The following is a 16,517-nucleotide window of genomic DNA, read 5'->3' as shown; positions in this document are numbered from 1 at the left end:
TTTCTGTTTCTTTCCCACATTTCCAAATGCCAAGTTCTCATCCAATCCACATTATCAACTGTTTTTCCTTTATTGCCCATTTCAAACTGATGCAGTATTTAATTGTTTGTTATTTCTTTACATAACAGTGGGTAATTGTTTTAAAAATATTTGTTTGCTGTTTCTGATTATTTCACATGAAAAGAAAGCAGACAATAATCTTATGACACCCTGCTGTGCCATAAGAGGCACAAAAGTCTTTGTGCCTCTCCTCCTTTTATCATCCCCTAGGCATATACATCTTACCAGGCTGTCTTTGGGTTGAGGTTTCCCTTTGGCAACTTTGGTCTTGGCCACCGTGCTATCTTTTCCTGGTCCTGGGCTTCACACTTGTCTGGGGATCATCCAAGATTTCCATAGCAGCCATAGTTTTTGGAGTGTCCAGTGAATATCTGTCTCTGGGTAATCTCCCAGAGGACAGCTTGGGTTACAGGGGTGGAGACTTTCAGGGAAAGAGTTGAATGCCCTTGAATTTGAAAGGAGTCTCCTGGTATTCCCTTCACCTAAAAAGCTAACCCATTGGTACTTTAAGATTTTATTGTCCCAGCTTCAGTTTTCATTTCTTGGGGACACATTGCCTGTCAGCCCATCAAGATGCTAGTATTCAGGGGAAAATGTACTAATCATTCCCACCTTCTGGATTCTCTCAGACATGTGAAGGAACAAAAACTATCCCAAATGATGAGGATAATGTACCAGCATGTGGTGCAACAACTTGCAAAGCAGTACAAACTTCATGCACATTGGAAGGCACAGTGCAGTTTTTCTTGGGAGGGTAGTCATTGAGCACTTGAGTGAGAAGGATGGGGCGGGAGTCCCAGGGGATAGGATGACCTTCTTTGACACTTGAGTCAGACATGTCTGTGTGTTCTAGTCACCTCTGCCACTCCCTGAATTTGTTGCCATGAAAAGCTTTGTTGCTCAATTTCAGCTCCAGTTTTACATTAACTGTAAAATCCAATTCATCCATACAGCTTGAAAATTTTTTTTTTGATTCTCAAAATGCAAGACAGAAGTGGAATTCAGAAAAGGGAATTAAATATGTAGTCATATATTCCATTTCAGAAAAAATCTTATTTACCTCCTCCCCCACCCCCAGAATGTTTCTGAGATCTGTTCTTTTTTTGGGGTGATTTCAAATGGAAGTCTGGAGCTTAGCTTTGGAATGCTAAAAAAAAAAAAAAGACAAAGTCCATTTTACTTTATGGCTTCTTAAAGATGAATAGATTTCCACAAGAAAGTGTGGTATATAAATTGGTGAATTACACAGATTCATGAAAACATCATTTCTTCTTTTTTGCAGAATGGAGAATTTGTGACAGTGGTTAGCTCTATTCTGTTTTTTATTATCTGATAGTTAGAGTTTAATGCTAAATCCTGTGAGATGGCACTTGAAAACTCCTAGAAATGTTCACATATGATTGTTTACTAAATGATTTATTTTCATGGAAGTAATAACTAAATCTCATGTTTATTGTTTGACAAGGATAGAAAATTTTGCTTTTTCATGTTGTAGTATGAAATGTCAGTGCTTTATAATTTTCTTCCATCATATAAACCTCAACACTGAGTTTGCAGAATTTTGCTGAATTTTTCAAACACTGGATATTTTCTCATCCAAAACTAAGCGAATAACCTTGACTGGGAACCAGAGGTCTGAGCCCAATTACTAAGCTGAGGTCAATCTTGAATCTTAAAAAGGTGGTTATGGAGGGCCCAGGGAGTCTCCTTGTAGGTATCTCAGCCTCCTCACACCAGCCATGAGAGAGAGAAGCTCACATGGGAGGAGCCCTTTATGCTGAGAGAAATCTGTAGCAGCAACCTGGTCCTCCATCAGTCCACACTCTGGACCACCCAATGATAATCTCATCTGCCAACATGGCACAGGAATGAACCAGAGCATATTCCAGTCTGGGATAGCATCTCTCACTCTGGCAAGCCAATATAAGTAACTGAGACAAAGATATAAATCAATGGAAGTTTATTAAGCCAAAGCTTGAGGACACTCCTGGAAAAAACACAAACCACAGATGTATCTTTGACTTTTTCTGAAGGGGCATTTGAGAACTTCAGTATTTAAGGTGACAAGGCATAGAGAAGAAAAGCAGAGAAGGGGCATGGACAGTGAGGCAAAATGGTTATATTCTTCTGAGGCCCAGAAATTTTACATTTTAGATAAGATAATGTGAATGTTTGAAGAAGAAAAATAAGAGTGAAGAAAGAATCAATTATGTAGGTGTCTCTGGGTGGGTGAAAGAACATTTGATCTTGTCTCTGTCCTACACCTGGGAAGATAAGCTTGTAATCAACATTATTAGTGTGGAATTGGACAGACTTAAGTTTTAGGAGCTAGACTTAGTCTGCAGAACAAAAGTTACAATATACCTGTTCTTGCTAATGGGAAACCAGCAAGAAATTTCATAATGAATGATCTATGGGAGCAGTCCTTGTAGATGCCTGAGACCTTTTACCTTTCCATGGGGTTCTGGTTGATGCATATTGTTAGTAACAGCTATTCATTTGGAACAGGATATTGCATGACTCAGCCTTCAGGCTTGACCTTAACTTTTCCATAAGGAGTTGGGGGATGGTTCTGAGATTTTCAGTTTCTTTCACAGTACCAACCAATCATTTCACCAACTCTACATTGTCCCCCACCCATGGGTCCTTGATAGCACCTGTCTCTCTTCTACTCTTTTGTTCCCCACAAACCCTCTTTTGTGTGCACAGTGTAGCTAAGGCTACTCCTTTGGTACATGAATCTAGTACCTCCTGGAATTATCTCCATGAATTCAAGGCCATGGCTCTAGACCTGGCTGTTGTAAAAGCAAATACAAATTAGAAATACCAGACTGAATCCTTCAACTTGAAAATATGGGAAGACATTTTGCTCTTTTCCTTTTTCTTAAAGCTCTTAATTTAGAAAATTTTATATGTAAATGTTTTCCCTGTCTCTTTGAAATATATACACATCATTTTACCAGCTAAATTAGCTTTTTGTCATTTTTTAAAACCCAGGGTTGTCTTTTTCTAGGACCCAGGAATAATGGCTTTCAAATGTAAATAGTCAAGAAGACAGCATCCTATTCTAGTTTCTGTTGTAGTATAGGTGCCTCCCTTTAGTAGGCACCTGGCTGCAAGTTTCAAAACTATCTTCTATCATGAAGATATGAAGTTCTTTTTCCTTTGAATATAGCCAATTAATAAACCGAGGTGGCCTTTCCAATTACCAGGTGAACTTAGGATGAACTATATATCACAAATGGCACTGTCAAGTCTTCTACTTGAGAACTAATTATGGTGACTTTTTTTTTTTTTTTGGCAGTCTCTTAGCAGATTATCTGAGACACATACCACATTCTGGTTTAATTGTGTAATATAAGTGTTTTTTCTGTTCTTCCATCATAGAGAGTTATTTGGGGTTGAAGATGATTATGTTTTTAGTTATATTTCCCATGCACCATCCAGAATTACTAGGCATAATATAAATATATAAGATGTCCAACGTGTCTCACTCTAGAGGGCCCTTTCCCTGGCTGTCTCCAGTCACAACCCACAATTGTTCAGTAAAGTACATCCTGTCCCCAGTATCTGAAACTACAATGGTGTCTCTGCCTAATTGCAATCTCTCTTCTAGAGCAATTAGATTTCTATAAAAATAACTTCAGCGGGCAGCAGTCAGCCATTCTAGCTCTGTGTTTCAATTACCAGGGTATCTTCAGACCTGAAACTGATCCAGAGACCAAGTGGCCCAGAAACTCAACCAGGCTTACACATGTGCATTGACTAGTCCTGAGAATCTCACCTTTCCTCTCCTCTTTCCCAAATGCCCAGGAATATGCACAGGACACCAGCTGCATCCCCACCCCCACCCCCAAGACCTAAATCTAAAGCTCCAAATTTTGAATCCAGGTCGTGGGGTTCTTCAGGAATGTGACAGAGCAGCTTTCATGAGGGGATCTCTCCTCTAGTTTTCGTCCCCCTGCTGTAACACCCAAGAATATAAAGCCAGGTTGATTCTACCTAGAATTGTCACATAAGGGATGGCCTTCACTTGGGATTCACAAGATCAGGCCAGTCTTTGGACTGAGGTTATACAAAAACACAAGGGAGTAATTTTCTGCATTGTGAGAGGTCAACACAGACTTTGTAAGTCTCCCTTTTGGAATGGCCCTTCACGTTTTTCAGATACTGTCCACTGCTTCAGTTGTGTGAAGAATTCCCAATATAAATAGAATTTGGTGGTAGAATCTATGAGTGTAAGTAAACACCTCAGTGGTTGGAGAATAGAGCCACAACAAAATATTCAGAGCCATGACCACAACTACAGGCTACCTTTATACTGTGTTAATGGAGTAGGATAGTCTTTCTCTTCCTTATTCCCAAGGAATAACTGATCAAGGACAGATAATATTACACCTTGATCTAGGGTCGGCTGTTCCAACAGGGCCTTTTCTATTCTAGCTCCACAGAATCACCCTGAGTCTCTGCCATCTCATTCTTCATGGGGATATCACCTCATGCTCACTGGGGACCCTCTCTCCAGCACCTGGGAGTCTTTGAGACATCTGGGGATGTCCTGTGCAGACTGGGGTCGGGCTGAGAACAGCATCTAAACTTCCGTCTCAGAGGAAGAAGAATGGTCATCCAAGGTTTGTTCTTCTTCTCATAGAATCTCCTTTGTTGGTACCCAGATTGGGTTGCTCCAGTTTCCTGGTACCTCAGTGAAGAGCAAGCAGGAGGTCTGGAGACACAAACTGATGGAAAAATCAATTGTTTCCATTTCATATGGACATTAGAGAAACAAATGAAGCAGTCATGGGCCCTACTGTCCAGGAACTTGCAGTCTAGAACAAATGGACAAATGGCTGAATTCAGCATTATGTGGCCAATATAAAGAAGGGAGGTATGCAGGGGACTTTGGCTTCATACGGGTCACTTCCCTTATGTTGTGAGTTCTGATGTCACTGTGTGAAGGGCTATTCATAGACAAAACAGTTATTATTATTTTTTATTATTGTTATTGTTAAATAAATGTTTATCTTCTAATATTATTGTCCTAGAAAACATTAAGAGTTTTTATTAAACTGCTTGTTATTGTATATTATAAAATAGAAAAGGGAGGTTGAGGGCAGTGGCTCACATATGTAATTCTAGCACATTGGGAGACTGAGGTAGGAGGATTGCTTGATGCCAGCAGTTTCAGACCAGCCTGGGCAACATTGTGAGATCCCCATCTCTACAAAGAATTTTCAAAAATTAGCCATGTATGATGACACATGCCTGTACTGCTAGCTACTCGGAAAGCTGAGGCAGAACGATACATGAGCCCAGGAGTTGAAAGTTGCAATGAGCTATAATCACACCACTGCACTTGCTTAGATTGAGAGGCAATATTTAGCTAAGTGGTTCCCAGCACAGGCTTTCAATTAGAATCACATGGCCAGTTTGAAGAACTGCCATCACCTGTGCCCTCCTCACAGATTCTATTGGTCTGGGTGGGGGAGCATCCATGTGATGTCAATTAAGTGCCCCAGGTGATGCGAAAGTGAGACCAGGGTTAAGCATAAGGCCTCTCGGATACATTCATGAATTCTGAGTTCAGCCGTTGTCCAGAGGGAATTAACAGGGCCTGCTATGCATGGGTTTGGTGGGGGCAGGTCAGCACAGCCCATATTCCCACTGCTGTAGCAGAAACTGCTGGTGTCTGTGGCAGGGGAGGGCACCCAAGGGCAGGAAAGGAGAAACTCACATTTTTGTTCTCTGTGTAGAAGCTCCTTCCTGAGTCTTGCCTATGATGAGGGACAGGAAGGGGCAGATTTTTTCTGCACGTCAAGGTCCCTCTACCTGTGGGTGTGGTGGTAGCAGGTGAAGGGGTTGTGTTGATTCCTTTAAAGAAATATTATCAAGATGCAGGTGTAATATGTCCAGATAATGTCACCTGAGAAGAAAATCAAGCTGAGTAGTAAGAGGAAAAAATGTCTGGTTCTCAGGTAAATGTGTCCCAGTTCAGGAGCTGTGTCCAATTTTCTCCTGGGATGCCATGTGCTTAGGACTTGCAAACCTTTACTTCTCTACTTGTGATGTTCCTGACTAATGAGTTTGTTTTAACTACTCTTGTCATTTTTTTCTGATAATAGCCAAGAGACTCTGAAAAATCTTTCTTCCTTATCTAGCAGAGTCTTATCTCCATTCTCTCAATCCAGGCTTCTTTTATGCTGAGGAAAATTCTCATCATAAATTTATGACCTGCAATATTTAAAATATTCCCTTTGTGTCTGTTGAACATGGGAAAGTGTGGATGCCCAAGATGCTACTGGGGATGAGGTCAGGTCCTTGGATTTCAGTGAAGAAGAGGAATATGCACTGTTTAGGTTCCATCCAGATGCCCCATTAGCTCTATGTAGAACAAGATGAAGTATATGCACTCTTAAAGAAGATGGCATTAATTGCCTGGAATAACCCAAAGTTCTAAAAAAGAGAATAATTAGAAGAGACTTGCTTTCTAGGATGCTTAAAAAGGCTATTTAAATACACCGTAGAGATTACAGAACACGGGAGATATCTGAAACTTGAACTTTGCTTAGAACTGGTGTTTCTTCATGACTAGATTTTGATTACAATTTATTTTGGGGGCCTACTACTATCATAACAGTGATGTGTCCACCTTTGTGAATCAGTGCCTAATACTCATTTGTCCTGTTAAAATTGATATTAATTTTATTCACTCAGTCAAGGTCCTCCTTGACAGATTTTCCTCTATAGAGTTAATTATTTTTCTCTATTATTGATACATACTTTGGGGGAGATTTACCAACTGATGTGCATAAGCCATCACATTTAATGTGGAAGATCCCCTTTCTTAGATTCTCTTTCATATAGCTTGCTTTGGAAAATGAAGGCTCTCATCTTTGTTTATTGATATAATAAAATGGGATAAATCCAGCCTCTACCACTTACTAGATGTTTGACAAAATATTCTCATGGACCGAAAGCATTGACATCCCTGATGAGATTGTTAGAAATTCATAAATTCAGGGTTTACTCCATATCTTCCAAATAAAAATCTGCACTTTAACAAGATCTCCAGTTCATTGTTGTACATGTTAAAATTTGAGAAATCTCTTCTAACCCACCATGACTTTTCCATCTAGGAAATATGTACAACTTATCCTGTATGATGTAAATAAAGCACTCAAAAATGTACATGCCTGTGTTGGTAGCCCTATTTGTATACTGTGCCATCCAAAAAAGTACAGTATCTACACTGGTTTTGTGTATGTTATGACATCCTTTTTCCTCAGTGTTATAGAGTATACTAGGAGATATTTCTGTGTTGAAAATTATCTTATTGGATAATTCTAGTCACTCATATAAGTCAGAACCAATTTCCTTCACTCTGATTTCACCAGAACTGAAATTAATTCTTCCCAGGGCAGCTTAGTAAATATGTATTTTTTCAGGGACTGCTGACGTTCAGAGATGTGGCCGTAGAATTCTCTCTGGAGGAGTGGGAATGCCTGGACCCTGCTCAGAGGAATTTGTACAGGGACGTGATGTTAGAGAACTACAGGAACCTGGTTTCCGTGGGTGAGGATAACTTCAGTATGCAATTCCTATTCCACACTAAGGATTTCCTATCCTTTCTTTGTAGAATGCTTTCAGGGAGTTTCTGATTTACATCAGTGAGTTTTTGATCCTTGTTTCCAAGGTAAACTTAGGGATTCATTGGTATAGATAATATAATATTCAAGATGTTTTATCTTGACATTTATCTTTCCGTTTTTTGAGCTGATTTTTATCCTTTACTTTAGATTAATGGTCATTTCAGAAATTTAGTGGCATAAAGTAATGTTGCCACAGCTTAAAATCCAACTTCTGCCACCAATTTTTGATTCAGTAATACTGGGTACTGAAACTAAGAATCCACAAATGTTAAATACTTCCTGAATATTCTAAAATTTCTCTAAGAAAACAGTTTTTTTAGGGAGTAATTTTTTCATAATCTTCTAAAATGTTATTGTTTTTCTAGTGAGCACAATACTAGATTGGTAATTAGAGAATCCCAACAAAATTCATATTAATTTTTTCTAATAAAACAGGTCTTACTGTCTCTAAGCTAGACCTTGTCACCTGTCTGGAACGAAGCAAAGAGCCCTGGAAGGTGAAGACACACAGCACAGTAGCCAAACACCCAGGTAGGTGGGAGTGAATAAAGGAGATAATACAGGTGAGAGGTCCAAGTTTAACGTGGAAACCAGACCTTAAAATGTGGCTTGCAGCAGCTCTGCTCCAATGGAAATGGTTTCTGAGAAGCCTGGGTTTCTTTCTCTTGTTCTCACATAAGGGCATCTCTGTTCTTATTTTTAAATTCTCTAAGGATTCTTTTCAGTGATCTTCTGTCAAGGTTACAGTGGGAACCAAAGTGCTGTGGATGGCTTACAAGAGACTGCAGGATCTGACTGCTCTCCCATTGCTTTTAAGGACTTGGGAATATCTGTATATTACTGAGGACCTCTCTGTGAAACAATTTTTAAATTTCTCTGTAGCATCATATATGAAATGTCAGAGTGAAGTGATGTTGTTGGTATTTGGTTCAGAAATCCCAGGAATATCACAAATAGATGTGGTATGTTTTCTGCTTTATAGTTTTCTATACTATGGAGGTTTCACATGTCATTCTACAGAAATTCATACTGATAAAATTCAATAATTTTATCAGAACAGCAAGTATCTTTCTAAATATAATTAAATGTGATGTTTTACTTCAAAATTCTGGGGGGATTTTTGTGTGAACTATGATAAATATTTTAAACTCTATATGTCCTAGTTTCCTAACTTTAATATAGTTTCAGATACTTACTCTCTACCTTTCTTAAATATACTATGTCATTAGCCCAGCTATATTGCTGAGCATATATTAAACTCTCTCTTTGTACTTATTTTATAATAACTATAATTTTATAATTTTCTCTTATTTAGGATAAAGCTTACCAGGACTGTGGCATTCCTGTGTGCGTGTGTGCATACTTATATACATATACATATGTGTACACATATACATGTGTGTGTATGTGACATGTTTTTTCACAAGAAAAATTTCTATAAGTGTATAATTGTGTATAATATAATTTTATATGTGTATACATTGTGAAATGATCAATAAAAGCAAGTTAATGAACATATTTTTCCCTTCATAATTTTTTTAGTATTAAGAAGACTTAGGTCTACTGTCTTAGCAAATTTTATGATACAAAATATTAACTATAGTTACAGTGCTGTATATTAGGTCTCCAAAACTTATTCATCTTATAACTGAAAGTTTGCAACCTTTGAACAATATCTCCCCATTTTCCCTACCCCAGGCCTTGGCAACCACCTTTGTACTCTCTTTTCTGAGTTCAACTTTTTTTGATTTCCCATTTAAGTGAGATCGTGCAGTATTTGTCTTTCTATGATCAGCTTATTTCACTTAGTGTAATATCCTCCATGTCCGTGTATGTTGTTGAAATAATATTTTCATGGCTGAACAAAATTCTGTTGTGTGTGTGTATATATATATATATATATATACACACACACACCATATTTTCTTTATCCATTTACTATTCATAAACATTTAGGTTGTTTTCATATTTTTTGGCAATTGTGAATAGTGCTGCAATGAGCATGAGGGTGTGGATATTTCTTTGTCATACTGATTTTATTTTCTTTTGTTATATACACAGAATTGGGACTACTGCATTGTATGGTTATTCTTTTTAAAAAATATTTTCCATACTGGTTTTCATAACTAATCTACATGTACAACACACCAACAGTGTACAGGATTTCTTTTTCTTCACATCTTTGTCAAAACTTGTTATCTCTTCTTTTTGATGTTAGCATGTATAAATTGATATCACATGATGATTTTGATTTGCAATTGCCTAATGATTGGTGATGTTGAGTATGTTTTCATGTAACTGTTGGTCATTTGTATTTCTTCATTGGGAAACTATCTTTTCAGTCTTTTGCCTATTTTTTAATTGGGTTATTATTATTGTTTTTACCTTTGAATTTTATGAGTTTTTAAACATATTTTGAATATTAATCTCTCATCAGATATATGGTTTGCAAATGTTTTCTCCCATCCTGTAAGTTTTCGGTTTTTTTGTTGTATAAAAGTTTTCAGTTTGGTGCAGTCCAACTTGTTTATGTTTGCTTTTATTGCTGTACATTTGGTGTTGTATCCAAATAATCCATTGCCAAGATTAATATCAAGGTTTTTCACATGTTTTCTTTTGCAATTATAAGGATTTATGAATTACACAGTTTTTTATTTAATTTAATTTGGGGATATGGTGTAAAAAATGGTCTAATTTTATTCTCTTGCTTGTGGGTGTCCTGTTTTCCTACCACCAATTATTTTAGAGGCTATACATTTTGCATTGTGCATTCTTGGTGCTCTTGTCAAAGATTATTTGACCTTGTATGCATGGTTTTACTTTGGGGCTCTCTATTCTGTTCCACTGATTTTTGTGTCGTTTTTATGCACATATCATCCTGCTTTCATTACTAAAGTTTTGAAATATATTTTGAAATTAGAAAGTATGGTACCCCAGCTTTGTTCATCTTTGTCAACATTACTTAGTCTATTGAAAGTCTATTGTAGTTCCATAAAAATATTAGGACTGTGATTTTTTATTACTGTGAAAAAATGCCATTGGAATTTTGAAAGGGAGTTCCTTGGATCTATATACCACTCTGGATAATATAGCATTTTAACAGTATTTTTTGCAATCCATGAACATGGGAAATCTTTGCATTTATTTGTGCCTTCTTCAATTTCTTTCACCAATATCTTATTTTTTTAGTGTAAAGCTGTACGTAGTCACTTTATCAGTCACTAGGTACAGTTTATTACTAAAAATGTATTATTTTGATGCTGTTGTCAATGAGATTGTCTTTTCTTTTATTATTGGATAGTAAGTGTATGAAAACACAACTAATATTTGTATGTTAATTTAATATCCTGATAATTTACTGAATGAATTTTTTAGTATAAACAGTTTTTTATTATATTCTTTATTGTTTTCTACATATGTCATCTGTGAACAGTGACGTTTTCACTTCCTATTTGAATGGCTTTTTCAAAATTTTTTTGCCTGATATTTCTGCCTAGGACTTCCAATAGTTTAATAAAATAGAAGCATTGAAAATAAGCACAATGTAATCTTATATTTGTATCTGTGCATCTAAAGGAGCAAATACCTCTTCCTTCCAGTTTTTATAGAACAGTTTTAGCTGTTAAAGTTATTTTCTTCTTGGGTTCACAGACTGATGGGATGTCCTCTGGATTTGCAAAGAAAAGTAGTGATAGCTGGCTTGAAACACTGTTTCTTGGTCTGCAGTGAGGTCTCCCATTAGTGGACCTGTTACTAGGGGCTTTGATGGTTGTCAACTCCGTCTTATTCCTGGGCAGATTGGATTGTGGACTTCGATCCATAAGGCAGAGAATTGCAGTTGGGTCTTCATATGATGGCCTGATGCCAAGTGTATGTATGAGAGTGGCTCCCACTGAATATATGTATGAACAGTTTTCCCCAGGTCATTGTATCAGTCACTAGGTAGGCAGAATTAGCTGTGTGTTGTGATTAAGAAGACTGGAAATGAATCATAGAATTGCTTCAGAGACCACAGTGAGTGACAAAGTCTGCAGGCCTGTATCCATGACTGCAAATGGGCATCTCTTCCCAGGTATGTGGATAGGCAGGACCACTCCTGTACCATGGCTTGGACAAGTTGAAGATGCTTACACAGTCACTTAAGAATTAGCAGTAGTACAAAGTTGATCAGGTCATTTTCTGGTCTGTAGACAAGACCAGGTTCCCTTAAGTGTGCCACCAGAATGAGGGTTTGCCTTCTCAAATATAACCCTCTTTGGTCTTGGGCTTTAGCAAGGTTTAACAACCTTCTTCCTTGCTTATCCTCTCTCCCCACCCAAAATTCTCATAAAGGGGCTGGGCGCAGTGGCGCACGCCTGTAATCCTAGCACTCTGGGAGGCCAAGGCGAGTGGATTGCTCGAGGTCAGGAGTTTTAGACTAGCCTGAGCAAGACCCCATCTCTACCATAAATAGAAAGAAATTAATTGGCCAACTAATATATATATAGAAAAAATTAGCTGGGCATGGTGGTGAGGCCTGTATTCCCAGCTACTTGGGAGGCTGAAGCAGTAGGATTGCTTGAGCCCAGGAGTTTGAGGTTGCTGTGAGCCAGGCTGACACCACGGCACTCACTGTAGCCTGGGCAACAAAGCGAGATTCTGTCTCAAAAAAAAAAAAAAAATTCTCATAAAGGGATGGAGGTCTCACTCTATCACCTGGGCTAGTCTCAAACTGCTGGATTGAAGTGATCCTCCTTCCTTAGCCTCCAAATAGCTGGGATTACAGGTTTCAGACACTATGCCTGGCCCTCATAAGGGCACTTTTGTCCATGGGTGGCATCTAAATTTTTGTTGCTGTGGGAGAATATACAAGCAGGAGATTACCTATTTCTCCATCTTGCTAATGTCACTCTCTATATACATTTTCACTTTCTATTTTGTTCTATATCAAAGTTTACACTTGAGATTTTGTCTAAATAATTTCTCTTATTCCTCTTTTGCAATTCCATATTACTGGGTTTCCTGTTTTAGGTATGTCCCTTGACATCAGTTCATTGTGTGTTTTGCTTTACCTATAAATTCTAATTTTGGATGAAATAGCAACTCCATATATACCTTTTAAATCCATACGTGGTTTAATTAAAATATGAATCAGCTATTTATCTATTCCAATTTATATATGTGTGCATTTGTCTCTATAAGTGTGACCCAAACTTTGATTATTTTGTATATGTCTTGTATATCTTGTATATTTCTTTACCTGGCTGATTCTAAATGTTTTTTGTTTTTGTTAATCCTGTCTAGGTGAGTAGTGATGGGAATTGTCTTAAATTTACCATGTATTTATTGATGAGTCTATATTGTGTGTGTGTGAGAGAGAGAAATATTTTTGTGATTAGAAGGTAATTCTTGGAAAGCTTTATAATTATCTATCTTAATTATCATTTTCGGCTGGGCGTGGTGGCTCATGCCTGTAATCCTAGCAATCTGGGAGGGCGAGGCAGGCGGATTGCTTAAGGTCAGGAGTTCAAAAGCATCCTGAGTGAGACCGTCTCTACTAAAACTAGAAAGAAATTAATTGACCAACTAAAAATATATATACAAAAAATTAACCGGGTATGGTGGTACTACTCGGGAGGCTCAGGCAGTAGGATCATGTGAGCCCAGGATATTGAGCTTGCTGTGAGCTAGGCTGACACCAAGGCACTCACTCTAGCCTAGGCAACAAAGTCTGACTCTGTCTCAAAAAAAAAAAAAAAAGATTTTACCATATTTTTTCTTAAGGGCCTGTAATCACTACACTTGTCTGTCTGTGGTACTGAACTCTCTTTGCTGCTGTAACAGTTATTTGCCTTTGGTTTCATTAAACCTAGTCTGTCTTCTGAAGTATAGCACCATTCCTTTCAGCAGTCTGTGTCATGGGAGAAAGAAATTAGTCTTTGAAAAGGCCCGAAAAAGCCAGAAGCATGGGCACATTTGCCTCTACTTTCTATCTCTTGAGAGAATCCAGGAGTTTTTAGTTTAATCCAATATGTTCCATGCTGTTAAGGAGGAGGAGGGTCTGTGGTGGATGGATACATGTAATAAAATTTCTTTCTTTCCAGTGTGCCTCTGGGTATTGTGCTCTCCTGAGATTCTGCAAAACATTTAATTAGTTTTCAGGATTCTCACAAAGCCAGTTTTTTCAGTACATTTTTATTAAGTTTATGTGTCTATGAAGGAATTAGAACAAGTGGCATTTTATTAAGCTATCCTGGTAATGTATTTGGTATAATATCATATATTAGATTTATAATGTATATTTATGAGAGTCTGAAAAAAAAAAACCAAATAATTGGGATAATCTGTTGTTTTTCTATTTTTCAGCTATGTCTTCTTATTACATTCAAGACCATTTGCCAGAGCAGAGCACAAAAGATTCATTCCAAAAAGTGATACTGAGAAGTTTTGGAAGATGTGATCTTGAGAATTTAAATTTGCTGAAAGACTGGCAAAGTGTGAGTGAGTGTAAGGGGAAGATATGTTGTTACAATGGATTTAACCGGTGTTCAAAAACTACCCATTGCCAAATCTTCCAATATAATAAATGTTTGAAAGTCCTTAGAAAATTGTCAGATCTAAATAGACATAAGATAAGACGTTATAGAAAAACTTTTCAAATGTAAGGAATGTGGAAAAGCCTTTAAAGAAAGCTCACACTCTACTGAACTCAAAAGAATTCATACTGGAGAGAAATATGACAAATGTAAAGAATGTGGCAAAGCATTTAACCACAGCTCAAACCTTTCCAAACACAAGATTATTCATATCAAAGAAAAATGGTACAAATGTGAAGAATGTGGTAACTGGTGCTCAGACCCAACTAAACATAAGAGAATTCATATAGGAGAGAAACCCCACAAATATCAAGAATGTGGCAAAACCTTTGAAAGGAATACACACCTGACTGTACATAAGAGAATTCATACTGGAGAGAAACCCTACAAATGTGAACAATGTGGCAAAGCCTTTAACAGGTATTCATACTTTATTATACATAAGAGAATTCATAGTGGAGAGAAACCCTATAAATGTGAGGAACGTGGCAAAGCTTTTAATGGGTGCCAAGCCCTTAGTAGCCATAAGACAATTCATACAGAAGAGAAGTCCTACAAATGTGAAGAATGTGACCAAACTTTTAAGAAGCACTTACACCTCACTGAACATAAGAGAGTGCATGCTGAAGAGAAACCCTACAAATGTAAAGAATGTGGGAAAGCTTTTAAGCGTAATGCACACCTCTCTAGACATAAGCTAATTCATACAGGAGAGAAACCCTACAAATGTGATGAATGTGGGAAAGCTTTTAATCGGCGTTCAACCCATACTAACCATAAGAGAATTCATACAGGAGAGAAACCCTACAAATGTAATGAATGTGGGAAAGCTTTTAATCAGCGCTCAACCCATATTAACCATAAGAGAATTCATACAGGAGAGAAACCCTACAAATGTGAAGAATGTGGCAAAGCCTTTAATAATTCCTCATACTTTTCTGTACATAAAAGAATTCATAGTGGAGAGAAACCCTACAAATGTGAGGAATGTGGCAAAGCTTTTAATCAGCGCTCAAACTATACTAACCATAAGAGAATTCATACAGCAGAGAAATCCTAAAAATGTGAAGAATGTGGCAAATCCTTTAAACAGTCCTCACAGCTCACAGAACATAAGAGAATGCATGCTGGAGAGAAACCCTACAAATATGAAGAATGTGGCAAAGTGTTTCCCCAGTGCTCTTAACATACCATACATGAGAGAATTCATACATGAGAAAAACCCTACAAATGTAAAGAATGTGGAAATGCCTTTAATAACTGCTCACATATTACTTGGCATCAGAGAGTTCATACTGTATAAAAGTGATATAAATGTAATTACTGCTGTAATACCTTTCACAAAATAAATGCCTTCTGGGTATTACTACAGACAAAAAAATATACAGGCTGAGCACAGTGGCTCACGCCTATAATCTTAGCACTCTGGGAGGCTAAGGTGGGCAGATTGCTCAAGGTCAGGAGTTTGAAACCAGCCTGAGAAAGAGCAAGACCCCGTCTCTACTATAAATAGAAAGAAAGTAATTGGCCAACTAATATATAGAGAAAAAAATTAGCCAGGCATGGTGGTGCATGCCTGTAGTCCCAGCTACTCGAGAGGATGAGGCAGCAGGATTGCTTGAGCCCAGGAGTGAGGTTGCTGTGAGCTAGACTGACGCCACGGCACTCACTCTAGTCTGGGCAACAAAGCAAGACTCTGTCTCAAAAAAAAAAAAAAAAAAAAAATATATATATATATATATATATATATCTCCAGTATAAATATAAAGAGTACTGTAATACCTTTACTTATAAAAGGGATCTTATGATACACAGGAGAAGTCAGGTAACCTTTGAATAGCTGGTCAAACTTTATTCAACTCCAGAGAATTCAGAGTGGAGAGAAACCCTACACATGTAATGAATGCAGAACATTTGTTCAAAAATTGTACCTTAGGGTCAGGCACAGTGGCTCATGCCTGTAATTCTAGCACTCTGGAAGCCTGAGGCAGAAGGATCGCTTGAGCTCAGGAGTTCAAGACCAACCTGAGCGAGAGTGAGACCCTGTCTCTACTAAAAACAGAGAAAATTAGGCATGGTGGCATGCACCTGTAGTCCCCGCTTGTTGGGAGGCTGAGGCTAGAGGATCGCTTAAGCCTAGTTTGAAGTTGCTGTGAGCTAGACTGATGCTGAAACACTCTAGCCTGGGCAACAGAGTGAGACTCTGTTTCAAAGAAAAAAAAAAAAAATGCACCGT

General features: G+C 37.7%; 1 protein-coding gene across 1 annotated transcript; it reads left to right on the top strand.

The window, feature by feature from the left end:
- The first annotated feature begins 6,017 nt into the window (after nt 1-6,017).
- Nucleotides 6,018-8,251, top strand: LOC105864284 (zinc finger protein 679-like). The gene is made up of 3 exons (XM_076009635.1): nt 6,018-6,032; nt 7,503-7,629; nt 8,142-8,251. The coding sequence occupies exons 1-3, from the start codon at nt 6,018-6,020 to the stop codon at nt 8,249-8,251; spliced, it is 252 nt and encodes an 83-aa protein (XP_075865750.1).
- Nucleotides 8,252-16,517: the final 8,266 nt, after the last annotated feature.

The sequence above is a fragment of the Microcebus murinus genome, chromosome 13 (assembly GCF_040939455.1).
Source record: "Microcebus murinus isolate Inina chromosome 13, M.murinus_Inina_mat1.0, whole genome shotgun sequence".
Classification (NCBI taxonomy): Eukaryota; Metazoa; Chordata; class Mammalia; order Primates; family Cheirogaleidae; genus Microcebus; species Microcebus murinus.
The sequence above is the reverse complement of the archived record's forward strand: the minus strand, read 5'-3'. Positions and strand labels throughout refer to the sequence as shown.